General features: G+C 45.9%; 1 protein-coding gene across 1 annotated transcript in view; it reads left to right on the plus strand.

The window, feature by feature from the left end:
• LOC144756224 (complement C4-like) overlaps positions 1–24,015 on the plus strand; it is a 1,111,910-nt gene that overhangs the window by 1,014,908 nt on the left and 72,987 nt on the right. The window contains exon 39 of the mRNA XM_078645841.1: positions 1,957–2,040. Within this exon, the coding sequence (XP_078501967.1) occupies positions 1,957–2,040 (84 nt within the window). The remainder of the gene's footprint in view (positions 1–1,956; positions 2,041–24,015) is intronic.

Raw genomic sequence — 24,015 nt, forward strand, 5'->3', positions numbered from 1 at the left:
GAGAACAGTTGGAGCCAAATTTATCAGAGTTGAGTCACCATTGCACCACGCAACTGCGCGCAAAGTGACGCAACTCTTAAGTCTGATTTATAAAAGACACGCAAGGCCACCTTGTGTGACGCTGTGTGACTTCATAAATCTCAAGTCGCTGCATTGCGTTACTCTACCCTAGGGAGGCGATCCCTGGATGGAGCGTAGGTGTTCCTATGCATTTACCCATGGATTTTGGTGCATTCCCAGATTTAACATTGTTGGTAGACCTGGGAATGGGTCAGAATGCATTCAGCAGCACACATGGAAGAAGGAAATTACCTCAGAGGATTGTTTTTGTGCTGGAAGCCGCTCCTTCCTGCATAAAAACAATCCTGCTTCTAATGCATGGATTGGCGGTAGTCAGCACATTGTGCGCCAGCACAGGGAAAGAAATATAAAATGCTAATTGCAGCACATACCTGCCCTTTTCCTATAGCTCAGTGCAGCAAGGTGGCTTGCTGCGCTATGTGATTATTATTTTAAATGTGACCTTTAGACTGGAGCCTCTGGAGTCCCTGTACTATGAATGACTGACTGAGTCTGTTAAAGCCAACTTTAGGGTCCTTATGAGGCTGAGGGGCTCAGGCCCTTACACAGAGGATTTCAGCAGACTGGAAGAGGCTATAAAGGAGATTAAACAACCTTTGCTTGTCTGGAATGTGTATACATAACATATTGACTCCAAGCAGTGCTTAGTTTGTAAAAGAAAGAGTGCTGGTGCCCGAAGTTCTGCGCAAAAGCCTGACTAGGATCTTAGGGCGATATGTATCAAGCCTTTTGTGATTCGCAAAGGCCGAAATTCGCAGAATTTTGGCCTTTGCGAATCGCAAACGGCCTTTTTGCATGTTTTGGGATGTATGAAACATTCCCAAAATAAGCAATTGAAAACTTGTGCGAATCCTTATTTTGCCATAGCATTTAGGGAATCGCAATTTTGCGATTCCTTAAATGCTATGTATGTAGCATTTTTGGCTAGCGAATTTAGGTTAAGAATTCGCAAATTACCACCAACTTGTAGTTGATGGTAACTTGTGAATTCTTCTAAAAATGCACAATTTGGCATTTTTAAAGGTGGCATGTGATGCACACACATGCCCATAGGGCATGTATGTGCGCCATATGCACACACATGTAGATTTCAAGGGTGCAGTAGGGTGTCTTTGAGACACCCCTGCACCCTTGAAATAATTCTCAAATTGCAATTAGCAAATTGCGAAATCGCAATTTGAGAATTATTTAGCAATCATTCCTATGGGCCTCCTGGCCCATAGGAATGCATTGGAAAATATTCCTTAATTGCGAATAAGGAAGACTAAGGAATCGATAAAAAATAGAGATTTTTTTCATACATACCATTTTGCAATTCCTAAATAGCGATTCCTTAAAAATCGCTATTTAGGAAATGCAAAATACTTTCTTGATACATATTGCCCTTAGTCCTATATCCACCTAATGCCTCTTTTCTCCACTATCAGACACAGCTGCACCTTTATCTTATCCTTGCAGCTTCCTGCTTTCTCCCTTTGTGACGGTTTTTCCCATATTTATCTTCCTCCGTTTCTATTCTTTTGGTGGTTTTCCCTGTGTTGCGCTCAGTAAATGTCTGAGGTGGAAAAGAAAGTGCTAGTCCCTAAAATAGGTGCCAGTGTCCCCAACAGCAACCACTGGCTCAAATTAAGCACTGGTTACATGCATGAACACTGGGGTGTGTTGGCTTGATCCAGGAAGTGCTTGTTAGCTCCCAGGACAAATGCTCTTTCAGAGACCTGACGAGGCCGACTCTCTGTACCTCTACCAGTCTTTCAGAGGCACCCTCCTGTCATGGCACCTCCCGGTTTTCTGGCAATGTTGAAATAAATGAATTGTAAGTGACCAAGTCCCAAAGCCTTCCTTCTCTACTAACCCCAACACTCTCCTTTTCAGGATACAAAGTCAAGGTGGTGGAGTCTCCAGAGCTGAACGGTTTTGTGGTTTACAAGGCGCAGATCCTCGAAGTCTTGCAACGTTGTATGTATCAAACGGCATAAGGCCTGCTGAAATTCCTAGGACTGTGGGGGGAACATAAAGCTGGGGGGCTTTATTCTAAAGTAAAAATAAAGTTGTATAGTTTGGGGCTGATGGGAATGCAGATTTGTAGAGTTTGTGTTTGAAGCTGGAGCATGGGTGAGTTCCTGCTTCCTCTGGATATGAATTTACCTATTCATATCATTATGCTCTCTGCAAGGGATTAATAGCTATTTATTGTATTTATGTGGCATATCTGCATATTTTTGTCACTCCCAATGCTACCTGACTGTCATTTGAAAGCGCTAATAAGGTTTTGGTGGGAAGACGATAGCCTAGGAACAAGTGATCCTAACATCATGAGTGAGGATGCTGGGGGCAGGGCACCCGTCATCAACGAGTAGATTTCAAAACAGTAAATCATCTGTGGGGTTGAGCTGGATGTGGGGATTTGCAAATGGTGGCGCCTTGAGAGTGCAGGAACCCTCTAATTACTGGCTGTGTTTGCAGGTTAGGTGTCCTGCAGCTTCAGAGGTGTTTTGTCTGCAGAGATGTTAATTAGGTGATCTTGAGCCCCCCTGTGCAGAACTAAAGTGAGTTCGCTCTTTTTATCAGTGGGCAGTGTAGACTCTTCAATGCAGGGGTCATGTGAACTGCGTGACGCGGTCTCACAGTGAGGTGTGCAACATGATCTGTTGCCCTTCGGAGACTCGTGATCGTTTTAGCTAGTAGCCTAAAAGTCATCAGTACTGTGCCCAACACTGTGGGAGGGCCAGTGAGGGTACAATTTGTCCTAATGTATATACACCCACAAAGGCCCTTTTGAACACCTTTTTTTTAAACTGTATTGAGAATATAGCATGCTACATTTAATGCATTCAGTTACCCAGTTTGGTCTTTAGCTCTGAGCATCATCATGATGATGGCACGTCGGGGAGACATGGTAACTTAATAAATATCCGGGCATACAAACATCATTTTAGGCTGGCATGTACATCAGTCATAACATTTCCCTATCATAGGGTTGCAGGCCTGTTACGGTTAGGGGATTGCACCTTTGTTCATGGCCGCTCTCAGTATCATCTAATTGTCGGAGGTAAGTCACGAGGGGGTCAAGATATCATGCAGCCTAATTGCCAAGAGCATTAGGTTCCAGTATTCGCTCAGGTATGTCTGGCAGTGTGCTGCGTCTGCCAGCCAGTGTTTGGACAGTTGTCTAGCGGAGTTGTGTTTTCGGGGAGAGGACGAAACTGTCCATTGGGATAGAGGTCAGCGTTAGTGCATTTACCCAGTGTCGAAGCCTGTTGCGCCATACTAATGGTATATAGTGGGGGAAAGGAGGGATTATTTTCTAGGTGCATCTCCGGCACGTGCAGGGTTGTGTCACCTATGTGTCTGCGGATTCCCTCTCATGCCCAGCGCATACATTCAACTATGTTGCTTTGACTTCTGGTGGCCGTGTATGGCAGGAACAATGCCGTTTGAAGCGGCTCGGGGAATGCGAGATCCGTCTCCACTGCAAGGTGCGGCTGGAAGGGCGTTGGGTGTTGCCAAAAATGGAGGAAGCTGGCCTATGCGCAGTGTGCATAGAGCTTAAAGTTTGGAGCGTCCATCTTGTCGCACGAGAAGGGCTGCGTCAAGGTTTCATAGGCAATGCGCGGCTGTCGATCGGCCCATATTAGAGGGATCATGTTGGAGCATAGCCTTTTAAAGAAGTGGGAAGTGAGTGGCAAAGGAATAGAGGCTGGACTGAGGCCCAAGCGGCCAAGAAGAGAGAAGAGAAAGGGCCATTCTAATTAATCAGATGCCTTAGTGGTGTCCAACAAGGCCGCCACCGCTGGCAAATCGGGGTTGAATTGGTTCATTATAGAAAAGATTGTCGTTGTGGGAAATGGCGCGGCCCGGAATAAAGACCGACTGGTCTGGGCGAGCTATTAAAGGTATAAGAGGGAGAAGTCAGTTGGCCAGCTGTTTCGCATATATGTTACTAGCTTACCCGTCGCGCGTTGCTGCGATCTCAGAAGAAAGGAAATTCAAGTAAATTTGTTATGATAACATTCAATTTACATTGTGTCATTTTTATTTAAATTTATTCATTTTAATATGGAAAACATTTCAGTGTCGTTTTAATTCTATTTATTTATTCGAGTGCTTGTGGATACACAATATTTTTTGTTTATCGTCTGGTGCGTACACGAATAAATCAGAAGGTTTTCCGACGCGTGAGCTGGCCACATACAGTTGTCCATGTGAGAAGCACGGATTCTCCAAATCTAGTCCACACACTTGCAGCGATTAGCCTTGTGCTTTGTTGATGGTCATTGCAAAAGCGAGTCACACCGGAAACTGTAAACGTTTGAATTCAAATGGCATATCTGTTGGGATCATTGGAATACGTAGCAACAGTACATCTTCCCCCTTGAATTTCCCATTCAAAATTGTAGCTTCGATGACATTGTTCATCATCTTTTTCACTGAAAGTCTTGTATCGTTGTAAAGTCATGGTTGCAAATTCAGTATTCGAAGATTATGAGGGCCCTGGGGGGCCGATCTTTAAAAATAAATTATGCCAGAAACCTTCGCGGGAGAGTACTCAACAACTTCCTAAAGTTTCATGGCAATCGGATGAATGGTGTAGTAATGCATAAAGGACAAACAGACAGACAGACATATATTCATTTATATATATGTAGATTATCAGTGTTTATTAATGATATTAGGTAATATGAATCACAGCGTTCTGGCACTTTATCAGGCATAAGGATGAGAGTGATCAGTGCCTCGCGGAGAGTAGTAGGAAATTGGTGAAGCATGACGGATTAATTGTACATTTTGGCAAGGTGGAGAATAAGGATAGGTGCATATTCTTTATAGAACGTGGGCATCAGTCCATTTGATCCGGGTGCCTTATCACCCGAAAGGCCAGCGATAACCTTTGCTATCTCCTCAGTAGTGAATGGTTCGTCTAGGTATTCGCGGTGTTTGTCACTGAGACATAGCAGCTCAATAGAGTCAAAATCCTGCTCTATGACCTCCTGGGGTATCTCAGCTCCAGCCTTGTAAAGTTGGGAATAGAATGATGGGGTTCTAGTGATTATTTAACTGGGGAACGTAGTTCGTCCCGCAGTGTCGTCCAGCAGTAATGTATGAGGAAGCATGTGACTTTCTCAGTAGGTTCACCAACGTTTTTCCAGGCTGGTCACCCTCTCCATATCGGTGGGCCTGGGCCTTGCAGCCGAGGCATGTCACCTCGCGCTCAGCTTCAGTGTGATATTCTGTCATCTTTAGCCTTATGTCTGCCAGTGTAGCGGGGGAGGGGTCATTAATGTAACTATGGTCTAGTAGTTTAATTTCTTTCTTCAGCCGCTCTAGGGTGCCTCCAACGTACCTGAGCACTCCGGATTGCCTAGCGATGCATTCTCCCCGGACTACCACCTTAAAGGTCTGCCAGAGGGTAGAGGGCAAGTCCACTAACCCAGTGTTCAATTAAAAAAAAATCAGTAATGGCGCTGAGCAGTTCTTCCCTGAAAGCAGCATCATGAAGCTCGTGGGTGGGGGTAGGCGCTATGCAAACATGCCCTGGGGGGGGGTCAGCGGGATTCGCACTTTCAAGCACACTGGGGAATGGTCCGCTAGAGTGCGCGCCAAATGCTCAGCCAACATGGCCCAGCATGTAATATCTCGAGTGACCAAGTGTCGCCAGGCGTTGACTAAAATATTGTCTTGCATGAGGGTGTGCAATGTGGAGGTAGCCTGGGGGTGGTTCAAACGCGTGCCCGACGGGTCCAGTGTGCCTTGTGGTGCAGTGGTAAAATCGCCGCCCCATATTAATGGAAGATGGCCACTTGAGGAGATTAGTTTCCACAGATGGATGTAGAAATCTGGGTCATCTGTATTCGGGCCTTAAACAGCTGCCAGGATTATAGGCTGGGCGTATAGAGTCCCTGCCAAAAACGCGTATCTGCCTTCAGTGTCTATGTGGGTTTGTGCATCGCGCCAAGGTAACCCTTTTCTAAATAGGATTGTAACTCTCCTTGTACAGTTAAGATTAGAATGAGGAATAGGAGTCTCCCCCTGTCTCGAGAGCAGTTTGGCTGCACTAGCAGCTGTAAGGTGTGTATCTAGGAGAAAGCATGTATGTATGAGACATGCTTTTCAGTGGTCGTTCATGCCTCTGATGTTCCACTTCAAAAAGGCCACCTCAGTCATGCACGGAATTCAGTAGGGGTGTGGAATCGTGCTGTTCGTTGTCCATCCTGGTGTTGGGGGACAGTATGTCATAGAGCATAGTATGGGTGTCATTGAATGTAATCGGTGTCATATTCAAAATTGAACAGGTGCAACAGTTGAACAAAGTCCAGGGTCATGATTTTACTACAACATACCCCCTAATAAAGGCCCTCCCTCCCCCTCCCACTCCAACCCCCCAACTAGGTTAAGAATCATGCCGCCCCCCACCCAAGGAGCCCCAACTTGGTAGATACCAACATAACACAAGAATTATTCCCATGGGGTACGAGGACTCAGCCAGACTTTCCCTTGCCTGTGAGGCAGGGTAGCCGAACGTTATAGTTCAGTGAGGAGGGATGTGAACAGTGTTAATTGACAAAGATTTAAACAGAAACAGGATAATGATATAGAGTTATGGCACTGCAACATATCAATTTTGAGGTCTACCGCAGGTTGGACATGGCATGGATCGTTGTGTTTTTTTGTTTGGCAGAGTCCATCATAGTCATCTTTGGACGATTCAGGTCGATCTGGGGGGAGAGACTTTTGCAGTTGCTTAACAAATGTCAAAGCGGCTTTAGGGTCCGTAAAGAATCAGGGTTTGTCTCCAGAGTCGAAGCGCAGCTCGGCGGGGTACAGGAGGGCATATGTGATGTGCAGTTGTTGGAGTAATCGTTTGGTAGGAAGGAAGTCGCTTCAGTCTGGTTACATAGTCAGTATGAAATCCGGGTAAAATGAAAATGTGTTGCCTTGATGTCAGCCTCGTCCCATTCTCTCGCCTTCCAAAGAATGGAGTTGCGGTCGCAGTAATTTAACAGGCGTGCTATTATTGGCCATGCAGGAGCCCCCGGTGGTGGCCACGGGCCATGAGATCTGTATATCCGTTTGACAATGAAGAGATCAGATAGGGCTGTGCCAAAGAGTTCACGCAGAAAAGATTTTAGATAAGTCTCCATTTTAACGATTGCAGTGGACTCGTGGATCCCCGTGATGCAGATATTATTGAAGCGGGATTCGAGATCTTCATTCTTTGCGCGGATGATCTCTCGGACTTTATCCATTTTCAGGAGTTGTTGTCGATTTTCCACGGCCGTATCATCTGCGTCCAAGACCCTGGCCTCCAGCTGCGTGATGCGGGTATCATGTGAGTCCACCCATTGTTTGACCTGGTCAAGGCAGGATGTCAAGTGGTCTATCTTAGAGTCAATTGTCTTTAGGCTGGATTTGACCTTGCGTAGGAGGGAGCATATTCTGTTGTCTTGCACTTCAGTTGTATCCGTCTGCGTGGTCTGCTCGCCAGCCTCCTGGGGTGGAACTCCACCCCTGCTGGTCCTGCGTCCTTCAAAGGTAAGCTTGGGTTGTTTGGCATCAACTTTCCTCATTGTGGCAGCAACTACGAGGCCCAACCCAAAAGAGCGTCGACAGTAGCAGTGCACAGTGGTCTCAAGGCGGGAAATGAGTTGGCAGGGTCCACCCAGCAGGCCACGTGTTTTACCCATAGCTGCCAAGGTTTCAGATTGCCATGTTACATTTAAAAAACTTGATGGAAATTATGAGTGCCATTTCAACGACTATGAGTGACACTTTCTCGCGAGCATAAATCATGCACTGAAGACGAGGGAAACTTCTAAATATCAGAAATTACAGCCATTTGAGCAACAAGAAACTCCAAGAACTTCTTGAAACTGTTGCAGAGCACTAGAAATGGAAGGACACTAACCCTATTGCTCCCTCTTGTAACCGGACTGTACTGTAAAGGTATGCATAACCATGATATTACACAAGTTATGAGACTCAGACAGAGCTTGCCTGGCAGCGCCCTGCGCCTGCTACTGTGATAAATCACGTGACTGCAGAGGTGAAACTAAACCACAAGGACTCAGGCTAACTGACACCGGAAGGATGATCAGACAGAGCAGCCCCGCAGATCGATGCTTTTTATGTGAAATTATTTTTTCAGATCATGACTCATTTATTTAGTAATGGGTCACGGTGCTACGGGCAAGTGGATGTGAATACCTGGCACAGTGCTTTGTAGGACTAAGGGGAAGAGTGGTCTGTAATAATGCAGAAGGGTTTCCTCCGCAGTTCTTACCTCTCTGCGTAGTTGCTGCCTGTCTCACCTTCTGGATGGCCTAACCCTTCTTATTTCTTTTTTCCTCAGAACTACTGTTCCTACATTCACAGCCTTTCTGCCTTTGCATGTCAAGGGACAAGCAGCTACAAAAGTTAACAGCTCTTGCTGATCATATGAGTGACTCACAACTGGCCAATCATATGACACAGACTGCCTTAGCCGTCCTAGTTTTCAGGCAACAATACTGCATTGCTGGCACAGGCAGCAGTTCAAAACCCAAACCTTCGGAATTATCCAAATAGAAGGCCGAGAATGGAAAGTGATGTTGCTTAGAAATCTTACTCTTTAATACAACATCACTTGCTTCCCGGTTTCAAAGTCTGTAGACAACGTGCTGTTTTAGAGTGAGGTTTTATAATTTTGTACCATGATCTACACAGCCTTGCTCACTGCTAAAAATAGATTTTGATACCGACCTGAGTGCTACCTCATTACCACAGGGTTACTTTCCACATTTAATGCCACTTTTTATCTTGCTACCAAATTTTTTGCATGCATGATGTCAGTTGCACCATGTGCTAACCTAGTACCTGTTACTGTCACTGACTTAGTCGACTAAATCACTTACTTTTAGAGTTCAGACATCATGCGGTGGATGTCCTTGACTGGCCCTGCACTGCTGCCTGCATGCATTGAGCAGCACTTGACTCTCTCTGCTGCAACCCAGTTCTTCCAGGCTGCGCCTGCTGGTGTGGGCCACTTGTCCTGGCCCCCGGGCGCCGCGTTCGCGCTGGCCTGGCTGGCCACCCTGCTGACTGAGCCGGCCAGCTGCCTGCAGTGTCAGACTGTTTAGCGCCGCGCGGCGGGCAGCCATTGAGAGAGAGAGACTCACTTGAGTCTCGTGCAGCACACAGCCTCAGATTCCCCCGTCGCTGCTTGATTACTTCCTCTCTCTTCCTCCTGACGTCAGACGGCACTCTACCCCGGCACATCCGGATAACTAATTATGCTGGCGGCCCCATGGTGTGCCCCATGACTGACAGCAGCATCAACTGCTGAGAGGCGCAAGGGCAGTCCCCCCCTCGAACCCACCCCAATTGCCAGCAGTGACTATGTAAGCCGCGCGCTGCAGCCAGAATATCGCCACATTGATGTTACTAGGCGACGGACTACACAGCATCTGCCGGGCAGTCAGAGTCTCATGATACATTGTAGCCGTGCTCTCAGCCACTCCAGAGCTGAGAGCACTGATGATGGTTTACTCAGCCCAGCAACGTAGCACGTCTCTCGGGAACAGAGAGCCGGTGCACAGGCTGCTGGTCACGGCGCACGCTGGAACTGGCAAAATGCGTGACAATGCATTTCAGTGCGGTGATGCGGAACACCGCACTGAAATGCGTGAGCGTCACACCTGATGCGTGATACTTGGCAGGACTGTGTACCACGGCCTGTCAGTTGTCCAAGCTCATAGGCCTCTCTGGGCAGTCCAGCCATTGGCGGTCACACCGCAAGTGCAAGTAGCATGAGGAAGCGGGGGGCAACGCTAGCTAGGTGATCCTTGTTCAGGCTGGTGTGGTGTTCTGCCCAGTAGGCCTCTCCCCGCTCAAAGTTGAACTCAGCGTGGTTGTGCTACTCGCTCAATGTCAGCCAGATTAGAGACAGTGGCGCGGTGTAGGTTTGCTGTCTTTGGCCCGGCGCGCCTGTGCAGTTCAGGAGTACAAGTTGGGGGGAATTCACCCCCACGCTTTAAGGGGCCGAGTACTAGTGGCCATGCAAGGGGAGCAGGCGCGCTAACGTAGGTATGCTTCCAGGTGTGTCACATCGCCCAGTTAGGTTAGCCCTGGGGTCGTGTGGGAGCCCCGCAGTGCGGATTCTGCAGCGCTCGTGGTCTTCAGGGCCCAGCCGTCTTAGGCTCCTCGGCCACTGTGGCTCCCGCACCCCTCGAGCGCGAGGCTGCATCAGGGGGTTGTTGGGTATTGGCGGTGTGCCTCCTCCCCGCACCAGCACCTTACTTGATTAGTGTTCGGGAGCCTCCCGCACCGTGCCACATCTTCTCTTCAGTCCGGCCGCTCGGCAGCCAACCGGACCGAGATTTCTCCGCGTCAATTCAGGCCGGTCTCCCTGGTCTATGAGTGCAGCCTGCCTGCACTGTCGGAGGCCTTTTAACCAGCCCGGCCCAGTGCAGCATGTGCCTCACCACAGACAGCAGCAGTGCCTGGAGCTAGCAGGGGCGCCAGCACCAGTCCAGACGAGCATCGAGCTCCAGGGACCATCCAAAAACAGCAGTGCTGGCTCTCAGATCAATACACATCATAAGCTTGCTTTCTGTGCAATTAGATCTCCTTGCAACTACGGATGTTGGAGGATTTTCGCGTTTGGCCGGTGAAGCTCGCTAAAGGCGTAGCCATCTTGCCGCTGTCGAAACCACAGTCTTGACCACCTTTTTATACAACCATCTCTTCTGAATGAAGTGTGACTCCAGCACAAGCACTGAAGGTCTTCCCGAGGTCGTCCAAGCAAATTAGAAACATGGAATAGGGAGTCTGACCCACACGCAGACTCTCACTGAGGCTTTACTTGCTTCACTTCTCCCAGTCTTGCCCCTTGCTAGGTATTGTCTGGTCAGCTGTTGAAAACTGTTAAAAGTTAGTAAACTTGCTGTGCACTGTTCACTAGGTCATAAAACCCCAAAATCTCTTAAACCATATTGAATTGTAAATACAAAACAACTTCAACCATATTTGGTTTAAACAAACTTCATTTTTTCTTATCTTTATATATCACTGATGTATTCAATGCAACAATATATACATTATACAATTATAATGGGTATCACTCTTTAAACATAAGCAGTATAACTACATTCGTTTAACTACACAAACAATAAGAGACATCAATCTTGTATGTGCCCAAGGCATTTCGGGAAGTAGTAGTCCCTTCCTCAGGGGAAAACCTTGTCCATCAGTTAAATTCTCATGCTAAGTAGATACTGACCGTTAGTATCTACTTGGCATGAGAATCTAACTGATTTGAAGGTGGTTGGCACAGATCTACGATTGGAGAGGGGAACACCTCGGGGTTTACCCTACGCGTGCAATACACCGATTGAGACGAGTAGGGAGGAAATTGTTTAGTGCCCAGGGACTTATTTTCACAATGAGACAGTTCTCATCTGTTACAAGGTTGGAGGTTGGAAGCTTCGGGTGCAGCTGGGTATCGTCAGCGTACACGTGAGAACCTGCTGTCATATGATGTCATATGATTCAGTGATCTGGGAGCGAGGAGCCTTGTATGCAACAAAATGCAGGAAAAGTCTAGATTCTTCTGGCATCCGGCTGGAGATGGAAACATTGTGGAAAGGAAGGCACCACATTTACCATTCATCTCCAGCTTTAGATTTATACCTTAAGAGTGCAATGATTTAGCTATCGTTTATGACTCTTGAAATCCAGAGAGCTGAAATTGTCGACCTTTCTAACTTATTGCAGTTGGCAAGTGTATTAGAGAGAAGTTACAAATCTGACCTCATGACTCCACATATAGCCCCTGTGCAACACCTATGGCAACAACAAGCCACCATAGGAGAGAAGAGGCGGGACTGGTCTCTGCAAGGGCCCTCTCCTACCGTTGACACTGCAGCCATCAGCAACCCTTCCCATCATACCCTGTTTTCATACTTCTGCACAGGTTTAAAAGCCTACATATGTCCTCTGTAATTGGCTGAAGACTATGTTTTAGCTCTGGTGTCAACATCACCCTGTGTCTTTATTGCAGTCACTTTCTCTGTATGCCTGCTGTAAACTGGTGATGCCTTTGGCATATACTGTATTTCTATAAAGTGCTCCAGTGCTCTTCAGGGTCAAATCCGTCTACAGAGAAGATGCTCTTCATAAAAGCAGCCCCGGAAGAAGACCAAACAGGGCACTTATGCACCGGGGACATTGCTCTTAAACAGAATGTGAATCCAAAGGGGAGCTCTGATAGGGTCATCACCTTGGACACGGCTTATCAACAGAGTGTGAATCCAATAGTGAGCTCTCATAGGGTCACCACCTGGGACACGGCTCATAAACAGAGTGTGAATCCAATGGGGAGCTCTCATAGGGTCACCAATGGGAACACAGCTCATAAACAGAGTGTGAATCCCATTGGGAGCTCTCATAGGGTCACTACCTGGGACACTGCTCATAAACAGAATGTGAATCCAATAGGGAGCTCTCATAGGGTCACCACCTGGGACACGGCTCATAAACAGAGTGTGAATCCAATACGGGAGCTCTCATAGGGTCACCACCTGGGACATGGCTCATAAACAGAGTGTGAATCCAATGGGGAGCTCTCATAGGGTCACCACCTGGGACACGGCTCATAAACAGAGTGTGAATCCCAAGGGGAGCTCTGATAGGGTCACCACCTGGGACACGGCTCATAAACAGAGTGTGAATCCAATGGGTAGCTCTCATAGGGTCACCACTGGGAACACAGCTCATAAACAGAGAGTGAATCCCATGGGGAGATCTCATAGGGTCACCACCTGGGACACGGCTCATAAACAGAGTGTGAATCCAATGGGGAGCACTGATAGGGCCAACACCTCAGGCCTGTAATTGAGGGGACATCACTTGTATTACACATTATAGGGAGATAACCACCTCTAGCCACCTAATGCAGACTGTTTAATGTCCAAGCTCCTTGGCAAATTGAAATTGGGTGCAAAAAGTGTTTGTACCTATTGCTGGATTCTGAGTTGTGCACAAACACGGCAGAAAGCCATGAATTTACCCACAGACATTCCTAAGATAGTACTGAGAAAACAGGTGGGGCAGAGGTAAAATGTGCAGTAAAAAGATGCTGTAAAGTCACATGTTATGCCTCATCCTGTCCTGTGGAACTTACAATTGAGAGGTCAAACTGTTCAGAGGCGGACTAGAGTGGCAAACCAACCTGATCTCTGGTGTGATCGTTCTAGTCCCTCTAATGGTCAAATACCTGGGTTTTTATAGTTGCTAATGGCCGATCATATATTTTTATTCATAAAACAATGCTGAACTTGTAGCATGCAAGTATCAACAAGACTAAACAATATGGCGATAAATGTGTCATCTCGATTCACATACTGATGATATTCTCCTAGAACAAAAAAAAACAAAAAAAACATGTTTTCTTCCAGGGGTTCCTCATCAATAGTCATAAGCATTAGAATATTCCCGCCCATGTGCGGAACCCCAGAAACACAATCATATATGTGACCCACATATATGTATCTCTATATATATATATACATATATATATATATATAATAAAAAGCAAATGCAGCTTAACACAAACTAGAGCTGAATAATGCTGTAAGGACTTCCCATTAGATCATAAAGAATACATTAGAAACTGCTAAAAACAACAGCAGAACATGTTTAAAAACTGTTTTAATGCTTAGCACTTAGCACAAACTCTCAGATAGGACTGAAAACATTGACAGCTCCCAGGCTGCATTGCAGAAAACATAGCCTAAAAAGGCTGAAAAGCTAACTCATAGCAACATAGAAATAAACTGGCACCGTGCCTTTAAGGCAGTCATGACCCCCAGCTTCCCATCATGCCTCAGGGGTGACAGTTAGGTCAGTTGTTCTTTCCGTGTCCTTCAGGAAGGATCCTGGTTACACAGCTCCACTTCTTTCTGATTTTAGTCAGAAATAATCTTCACTTTTTTGCACATTTTTGACTTACTTTGACGTCTTTCATCTTTTAAAGTATGGTTCTGTCTTTTTTTTTTACAGTTTTGGGCATTTTTCCCTTTCAAAATGCCATCTTTTTTTGACCCCTGCCCTTCTTGTGAAAAAAAGAAGGCCAGGTCAGACTCTCATGAGGTCTATATTCTTTGTTTACCTAAGGACCATGTCCCCAAGACTTGTCCTCATATCCAGTCCCTATCCAAAATGGCTCTAAAAGAAAGACCGAGAAAGGATCCGTCTTTATGGGCTGGCAGAAAAGGCATCTTCCAGATGCAGGTCACCGGTGAGGAAGGGCTCCAAGAGGGCGAGATCTCCATCCAGAAGCAAAGTCCCTTGCTCTTCTGCTTCAGCGTCGGGTTCGGCGCTTAAAAAACTACCACCGGTGGGTCATTTGTCCAAGAAATGACCATGAACGGCGGGCTCGCTGTCGAGAAGACAGTCATTCAGCTACGTCGTCGACGTCGAACAATCGTGATCCTCCGCTGTCGTCAACCCGGCGACGATCGGCATTGAGGAGCAGAAGTCCCCCGTCATCATCAGCTCGACGTTCGGCGTCGAGGGCGGGTACCCCTCCGTCGTCGTCAGTCCATCGGCGTCGAGGATCAGGAGTCCTCCGCCGTCGTCAACCCGGCAGCGATCGGTGTCAAGGATCAAAAACCCTCCGCCGTCGTCTCGTCGATGATTGGCGTTGAGAATTGGAAGCCCTCCGCCGTCGTCTCGGCGACGATCAGCGTTGAGGAAAAAGAGCCCTCCGCCGTCGTCAACATGGCGACGATCGGCGTCGAGGAGCAGAGGCCTTTCCTCTTCATCAGCACGACGATGTTCGGCATCGAGGAGCAGAACCCCTCCGCCGTTGACGGCTCATCGACGTTCGACGTCAAGACAAAGGGATACTCCGGCATCATCTGCAAGGCACTCGACGTTGAGGAACAGAGACCGGTTCCAACACCAGGCCGGACATCAACGTTGAGAAGGAGGTCCAGGTCAGCATTGAGAAGGGCTCAGTCAGAGCAGGTCACACGCCCGACGTCAAGGCCCACATCAGTGAGGTCGGGAGAAGGCTCTGTGGTTCTAGTGACAGAATCAGCGTCACAACACTCATCTTTTCACTCTTCAAGACATCCTTCAGCGGGGCATTCACCATCTGCCTCACCAGAAAGGCATTCAGACAGACCAAGTCATAGATCTCCTTCGCATCACAGGGAGGCTACCCCTACTGTTCATTTGTCCCCGAATTGGCTCCTTCCACTCCATCATTGTAGTAAAGATACAGGAGCATCCTAACGGATGCAAGAATACGCTCTTCATAGATCACCTCTGCAAAGATTGGTGCAGGAAGTGGATAGATCGCCCTCGCAGAGACATGGAGAACGTGCGGGTAGGTCACGGGAGCGCAGACATAGTTCCCATCGCAAAAGGAGAATGACACCCACGTGGTCTTCCTCTTCCACTCGATCCTCGAAGAGGGACTATTCACCCACTCTATCGGATAGCCCTTTGTCAAGAGTATCACCGATAGATGACATTAACACCTATCATGATGTGCTTCAGAGAGGGGCTCAGAAGCTGAACATCAAATTGTCTACTCCTCAGGTGGCAACAACAGTTATTTTTGAGACTCTACATCAGAGAGCAGCATCTCGTCTGTTGCTTCCCCTGGTTCCCGGTCTTCTGGAACCGGTGATGGACATTTTCCTCACACCAGCTGCGATTAAGGCTGCACTCGCGAGGATTCAAAAGAAATACAAGCCTGCAGCAACAGACCCTGTGTTCTTAAAATCAGATCCGTGTGCGGACTCTGTTATAACTGCGGCAGCGAGGAAAACTCATGCAGTAGCTGCGTCTTTGTCAGTTCCGCCGGATAAAGAAAGTAGGTCCCAGGACTCTTGGGGACAGAAGGTTTGCGGGTCTGCAGCATCATCGCTCAAAGTCTCTAGTGCAGCAGCCTTATTAGGTCGCTACGACAGAGCCTTATGGGACTCCTTGGACCACTTCAAGGAAAAATTGCCAAAGGGATTTTGAGGAGGTCATCAAGGAAGGGTCGTTTGTTGCCAACCAAGTGATTAGCACAGCAGCGGATGGTGCCACACTGTCGGCGCACTCATATGCGCATGGAATTTGCGCGAGGAGATTCTCTTGGTTGAGACTAACAGCTCTAAAGCCAGATGGTATTGGCCATTAAAGGGGATGGTGAGGAGGTAGCCACTCGTTTCACAAGAGGGATGGTAGCCATAGGTGACTGGATGGCCACGAACTGTCTTAAGCTTAATTCAGAAAAGACTGAAGTGGTCATTTTCGGTCACCTTTCTCCTGGCTGGTCATCAGTTTGGTGGCCGACATCGTTTGGAACGCCTCCTAGTCCAGCTCTCAAAGTTAGGCATTTGGGCGTTACCTTTGATGTGGGTCTTAATTTCATGGCGCATGCTAACAAGATGGCTGCCACGGCTCACATGAAACTTAAGATGATCAGGAAAATTCTACCTTTTTTACCGGATTCAGCCGGGAAAACTCTGGTCAGTTCATTGGTGTTGTCCGCCTTGGATTATTGTAACGCCCTCTTCCTACATGCCCAAACTCGAGTGACAAACAAGATGCAGTCGATTCAAAACGCAGCAGCCCGGCTGCTTTCGGGACTTCCCAAGATTGCACCTGTTTCCAACACCATCAGGAAACTTCATTGGCTCCCGATACGCAGTCGAATTAAGTTTAAATCGCTGTGTATTGTCTACAAGGCACCCAACAATCAAGGCCCCCACTGTCGTGTATTCCTATAGGTTCTGAATCAATCCCCCTATTCCTGACCCTATTCTGGTTAAACTAACTATCAAGTTAACTAACAGTCAGCCCATGAGGCAAGAAAAGCCCCCATGATGCAGATACCGTTATCTGACGCAGTCACACTACGGCACAGGAACGTGTTATCTGATTAGGTCATAACGCTTGAGATCTAATTAGACAAGCGACATTCCTCCAGCCCCTGATAAGGCATACGACGTTCTCATAACAAATCAAACCTATGACAACCTGGAAAATCCGTGCGGCCATTGTTTTGATTTCACAGAGAACTTTAGTAAAAGAATGTGCTAACGAGCAAGTCGTATGACATCTTTATTGACGTATCTATGTCCATCCTTACGTCAATCTCGGCACCTTTAAGGTATAAATATTGCCGATCTTGCCCTATGCAAACACACGCGTGGTGACGAGACGGAGCAGCCACACTTGCCGAAGCCCAGAAGCAGAGCAGACCCCGCTGGCAGCAGCCCCGCCTTCCTGACGCGCTGAGAGACGCGCTGCTATCTCAAGCCGAGAGACCCAGCACCGGCGCTTCCAGGCAGCCCTCGCAGGCAGCCTGGAATATCGAGACCAGAGAAAGAGATACCATTCCTCATTCATCCTAAATTCCAGGTACAGAACTGAATAACCCCTCACAGAGAATTCTTTAGTTATTCACTTGGCAAAAACAAACTTAACTTAAACTGTAACTTTCTATTCCCGCCCACGCATTAGACTTAGGTCAGGTACACGGGGTAGGCGTATTTAGAAACACCAGTTGAGTACGTTTAGTCAAATGTATATGTGTATGTAAATATATTTTAATCATTCTAAACATCATATGGCTCAGAAACCATATCAATGTTTTTACAGTATTATTTTATACTATTGCTTTTAATGTATGCACTTTACTTAACTATAAGTATTGCAATAATATCGATCCATTTCTCTTGTACGAGAAAAGAGACTGATCAATAAATAACACCTTTTTATTGAACACGCCCGTCTCTTCCTTTTCTCTACATTCTGATGAGACTAAGAATGCACGTACTGACTGAGTAAAATAATTGCCTTGTGCTCACACGACTCTGGAGATACACTCTAGATTAGGGGAGAGCAAAGTTGTCATGTTCTATGGTTGTCAGAAACTAAATCCCTTCTTGTCTAATCAGGGAAGTTAAGTCCTCCTTGAACATTCGAGAAAGTTTCTAGCGAACTCTGAGCTACGCTGGCAAACCCAAAAATTAAGTCTAGTATCGACAGTAGTAGACCTAGTTAACGTCTGGCCTAGGCCTTTACTGCTGTAGGTATTATTCCAATGCGCAGAGCCTATTGGGAAGATAGGAACTACACTACATGGCGCCCAACGCGTTTGGAAAGGGCGATAAAACTAACGTAAGACATTTAGAGTAACTCAGTCGTGCTTTCTCACTCAGACCCCTTTTCCCACATACTCCAAAGACGTCTGGAGTGGGTGAAAGGTTATATCCTCCAAAACCTTGCAGGAGGGAACTCCTATGTATGGTTCTTGGTATAGTCAACGTTGAAGGATACACTGTTCCAAAATATTGTGCATCTAATCTCTGTTTCCATAAAGAAACCTGATCTGCAAACAAACATAATACCATCCTGTCGGTAAAATGGGAGACAGTGATGAAGAAAGAGAAGCAGTTAGATTAGCAGCTGAAATAGCAGCAGCTGATAATGCTGCACTAGATGCGGACGGGGATATAATACTCATCCCGGTCGCCAAAAGGAAATCTATAACCTTAAAACTTATAGAAAATGGACTGACACCTAGAGGTGGTACAGTCATATTCGTAATTGAGGCACACGAATATCGGCAGACAGAGGTATATTATACATGGATACATTTTCCAGCAGCAAATGCTGTAACAAAGTACTTCCACTATTACAAAATTGAGGTACCACCTGACATTTACACTCCTTTCGAGGAGGTGGAAGTACCACTCAAATTTCAAGAGCATTTGCTCTTATTTGATGGCGCCCTAATACATAACAATCACATTACAAGGCTCGGTCCTTTAGGAAGACCAGGAGCAACGTGGCCGGTCCTAGCCGGATACACACCACATCCAGACATCGAAAGAATGCCTGCAGCAGAGCTGTTAATACAGCTAAAACAACTACTAAAGATTCACAGACAATTAGTTCAATATGTAATGCAGACTTCAACAATTCAGCCAGCGATTAAACTTCCACAGCTGACCCCTCACCAGGGGAACACAAATAAAATTACACCACAGAACATCCAATCCTGCCTAGGTAAAGTTCCAGCTAAACGGGAACAAATACCATTCTGGTTGGCACAGAAAATTACCCAAATAGAGGCGGTGTTTCCTGACACCACCCCGCTAGAAAAACACAGGATTCTGACTATATGTCTCCCAATGGGAATCGCACCACACATTGAGGACTGTGACACTTGGGGTACAGTCTTTGCTTCCATCTACACAAAAACGCACGGTGTTCCATCCATTTCGGTAATACCAGATGTGCTAAAACAAATTCAAGATGAATACGGTCCAGAACCTGCTTTAACTCTTGGTATGAAATTACTGAAAGACTTCAAGCAGGTCTCGGCTATATTATTAGCCAACATAAAAGGTGAAGCAGCAAACGTGGCGATCCGCCAGAGGTTAAAAGAGACAGATATAGCAGACCAACCAGCTGAAATTGCCAGAATCATAGAAAAATCCTATGAGGAACTAGGCAGAGATAGTCTAGGTGGAATACCAGTAAAACCGCAACTGACTGAAAGTCCAGAAAAAATATTTTTTAATAATAATTCACCAAAAAAGAACTGGGATGGAAACAAACAATCCAATCCTAAAGAAAAGAAATTCCAGTCCCGAGGAAGGTCTCCTAGGCGAAGAGAGAAATCTCCAAACCGAAGACAGAGGTCACCGCAGAGTGACCCCTCTGGGAATAGATATAACCTTAGAAATAGGGATAATATTAAAAAACCTGATAGATATCAAGACATTGATACACGTCCCTCTCAATCTTTTCAGACTTCCTCACAGAAATCGGAAAGAAGAGGAAGATCAGAAGAGCACGCCAAGTCCAAAGACAAGGAACCTGCTCAACTAAAAAGAAATTACAATTTCCAAAAAAGAAGGTAGCCAGTATCAAGGTAGTTAACAATGCCGAGAATACTGAGGACACAACTGAAAAACGGAGAGTGGGCTCAGACAATGCTAGACAGCGCAGCAGAGGTGAGCATAGCTCGCAAAGTCCTTATGAATCATCTGGAGACAGTGGACACGAATGAATATCTTCAAGTGGAAACTGCAGACACCAGAGTTAGCAAACCCCACAAGATATACGAGATAACATTACGTATAGAGGGAGATAAGACTAGGAAAATAAGGGGACTATTTTGGGATAACCTCTCGAAGGGCTATGACATCCTCCTAGCTGAAAAAGACTGGCCACCAGAGTTTGTCAGGGAGTGCCCTCATGGCGAGGAAGTAATTATGCCTGCCTTCTCGAATCAAATCCCGATTCATAAAAAATATACACTTGCTAGAAAGTGGGCAGTGGCCTTAGCACCTGCTTTATATAAAAATCATGTAGGATGGGATGAGGACTCCCCTCCTCACAAAATCCAGTTAAAATCACAACTAACTGCACAAAGGCAGTACCCAATTAAGCAAGAAGCTAAAAAACAGGTAAATGAAATACTAGATCAGCTAGAATACCAAGGGGTGATTGAAACTTGCACCTCACAAATGAACAATCCTTTGTTTCCGGTCTCCAAACCAGACAACTCATATCGTCTAGTTTTGGATTACCGACACCTTAACACATGTTGCAAAACTTTTGCAGTGCAAAACTCACACAGTGCTGCACTAATGAATAACATAGTGCGCAAAAAATACAAAACAACCTTGGACATCTCCAATGGATTCTTTTGTCAAAACATAGCAACAGAGAGCAGATATTTAACTGCATTCTCTGTAAATGGCACTCAAAAACAATTCTGTCGGTTAGCCCAGGGGTACAAGAACAGCCCAGGGGTATTCTCAGCGAGAGTAACAGAATTACTACAACTATATGATGATGAAGCATTATCTTATGTCGATGACATTTACTTAACAGATGATGACTTGGAGACTCACTTGAAGAGAGTGAACACCATAATATTTGGGTTCGCTGCAGAGGGTTACAAATTCAACTTTAAAAAGTCCAGAATTGCCCATCTGACGGTCCTATTCTTAGGATATGAGTTATCAAGTGAAGGCAAAAGCCTGGCTGACAATTTTCTAGAGAAATGTGCCGTACTCCAAGCACCTAGAACACTAAAAAACTTACAGTCGATTCTAGGCTTCCTAAATTTCGGAAGAACTTACATTGCAAATTAAGCAGAAAGGGTCAAACCCCTTTATGATCTAATTAAACCAGACTTTAAAAGATCCAGTTGGACTCAAACACACACAGAAATTTTGAGATCCTTACAAACAGACATGCTAATTAAAACAAAATTAGAAACACGTGATAACACACGCAATCTTGTGATTCGAGTCATCCCAGGGAGATGCGGATTCACATACCTGACCTCCAATGAGGGAGAAAAGGTACCAATTGCATTCAAATCACACTTGTACACAGAGGCTGAACAGAAATTCAGTAATACAGAAAAAATTGTTCATGCAGTTCAAACCGCAATAGCTAGAGAAAAAGACATAGCTGACGGTAGACATATCACAGTCAGAACAGCTGAATCAGCCTTTGAGGCACTAACAACACCGTGTAATTTACCAACAACAACATTGAATCCGGAATGGATACAATGGGTGAATTCAATAAGAACGGACAAAGTATACTACTACTTTGATCCAGAACTAGAAGAATTAAAAAATCTAAAATATGAAAAAACGTATCCTCTGCCAATCGACATTCTGCCTCTACGACATTACGCCTGTGTAATCTATACAGACGGACATACTCAACCCTCCGTTTGGGGAGAACAAGCATACAACCCCACATGTGAGATTACAAAAGAAGTGTGGCGCGGAGGTAAACTAAGACCTCTATTAACAAAATCACACTCAGTAGAAACTAATTCAGAACAACAAACTGAAATAATAGCTTTGAAAATGGCGCTAGATAATGCGGATCGCGAATTCCCGACACTTATAGTGTCAGATTCGTATTACTGCGTCAAATCATACAACAAGGATTTGCAGACATGGATTCAAAACGGTTACAAAGATGACACAGATGCACCAATAAAGCAGAAACTGCTCTGGGAACAAATAGCTCTTTTACAAAAAGAACTACCAAAGACTCACGTGACACACTCACTGAGTCACCAGCGTGATGGCGTTCACGTTGCAGGGAATTCATTGGCTGAAACAGCCGCAGCGGCAGCCACTAAATCGGCTCCCGTAGTTCGAAAAAAGCGTACATTAAAATACATTGACGGTGAAACATTGCTGGCGGTGAAAACGTCATCAAAAGGCGACTGCTCAGCGTTACCGATCAACTATCCACTCAATTATACATACATAATCGATGCAAACTCCGTCCCTTTTGCTCGAATCCCTGGAGTGGGGGGATAGAGTGATTCCAAACATGGACAGGAGAAGCTTGTTAATCGCAGACGCACACATGGGCGAGGGTCTCAGACACCTCAAACTAAAAGATTCTCTAGAAGAATTACAATCACGGTACTGGTGGCCAGGCATGAGCCTGCATTACACCATGTTTGTAAAAAACTGCCCAAACTGCAACAGAGATCGCAGTGGGGAGAGAAACAGTTTAATACCTCGTCGTATCAAGGCAGATAATATGACCAATAAAAAGCAGGGCTTGCGATTAACATATACAGGCTAGTTTCCACTTATAATGTAGATCACCAGCACTCGGCTGACGTCCGGACTGTTATACAAAGATTTGCGAGTCTAAATGGCATATACGCTAAGAGCATGTTACGTTTGACCATTGTTTTCACTCAGGCACACCAGCCTGGGGGGAAACATGGCCAAATGAGCACAGTCCAGCGGGAATCTTCTCACTTCCTTCCTGAGGGTACGGGATGGTGTAAAGAAAAAACCAAGGCAGAAAGCAATCTATAATGGAAAGGATATTAGGTTCGGGAGCTGGGTGGGTCAAACATCTAATAAGTGTCCAACGTAGTCTAAATAACTTGCCAAGAAATTCTCTGAAGGGATTCAGTCCGTACGAATTATTATTTGGAACTAGAATGATTATCTCTGACCTCGACAGTCAGACTTCAGTGGTTAAAGAAAAAAGCTTTGATGTCAAAGACCGTTTGGCTATTTTGCAGGACTTAAACAAAACAAGAAAAGACCTGAGCAACATACAGTTGAAACAACAGCCAACAACCACTGAAGAATCACCACCTGTCCCAGCAAGACCTGTCTGGATTCCAAAAGTCGGGGATCTAGTCAGGGAGAAGATCGCGGTAAAGAAGGAATTTGGGCCTTCTTACAGAAAAGCAGTTCCTGTCTTGTCTGTCAACGGGACAAGATCAGTTGCACTACCGCCACTTGCTGGAAAAAAGGAGAACCGAGTTGTATCCATCGACCTGGTAAAACCACAACATGTGGCCGATAACAAACAGTAGGCCAAGTGGACTCCCAATAAGTAGCAGAACACCAAGGTTTGCTACCAGTACAGAGGTCCTAACGAAGAGGCTCATCACATTCGAAACGCCTACAGAAGAACAGCAAGGACTATGCAACAATGCAATAGAACTCAGACCTCTGAAAACCCAAATAAAAACATTTAGCAGAGACACACCAATCTATACTGAAGTACCAAGTGACAATGCAAGAAACGAAAATCCTGAACCAATTGGAACAATTGACAGAACTGCATCCGGCTACTTCATCAACTTCGATGATTCCTCTGAAAGCCTCAGTGAATCAAAGACACAGCCATCATCAAAATCCTTTAAAGACAAAGCGAAGGAACTTTTGAACCAACTGAAAGAAACATATCTGACTTCTCCATGGATTGAATTTTGGGTGGGTTTTGGTGCATTTATCCTCATACTTTGGCTCATCATGGTATTTACTTTGGGACGCTTCATTGAGGGAAAATATGCTAAAATGGACACAGCAAGTCAGAACATCAACTTGGTCCTCAAACCACACACATCTTCACACGTCGAGA

This window comes from Lissotriton helveticus, chromosome 5_1, assembly GCF_964261635.1.
Source record: "Lissotriton helveticus chromosome 5_1, aLisHel1.1, whole genome shotgun sequence".
In the NCBI taxonomy this organism is placed as follows: Eukaryota; Metazoa; Chordata; class Amphibia; order Caudata; family Salamandridae; genus Lissotriton; species Lissotriton helveticus.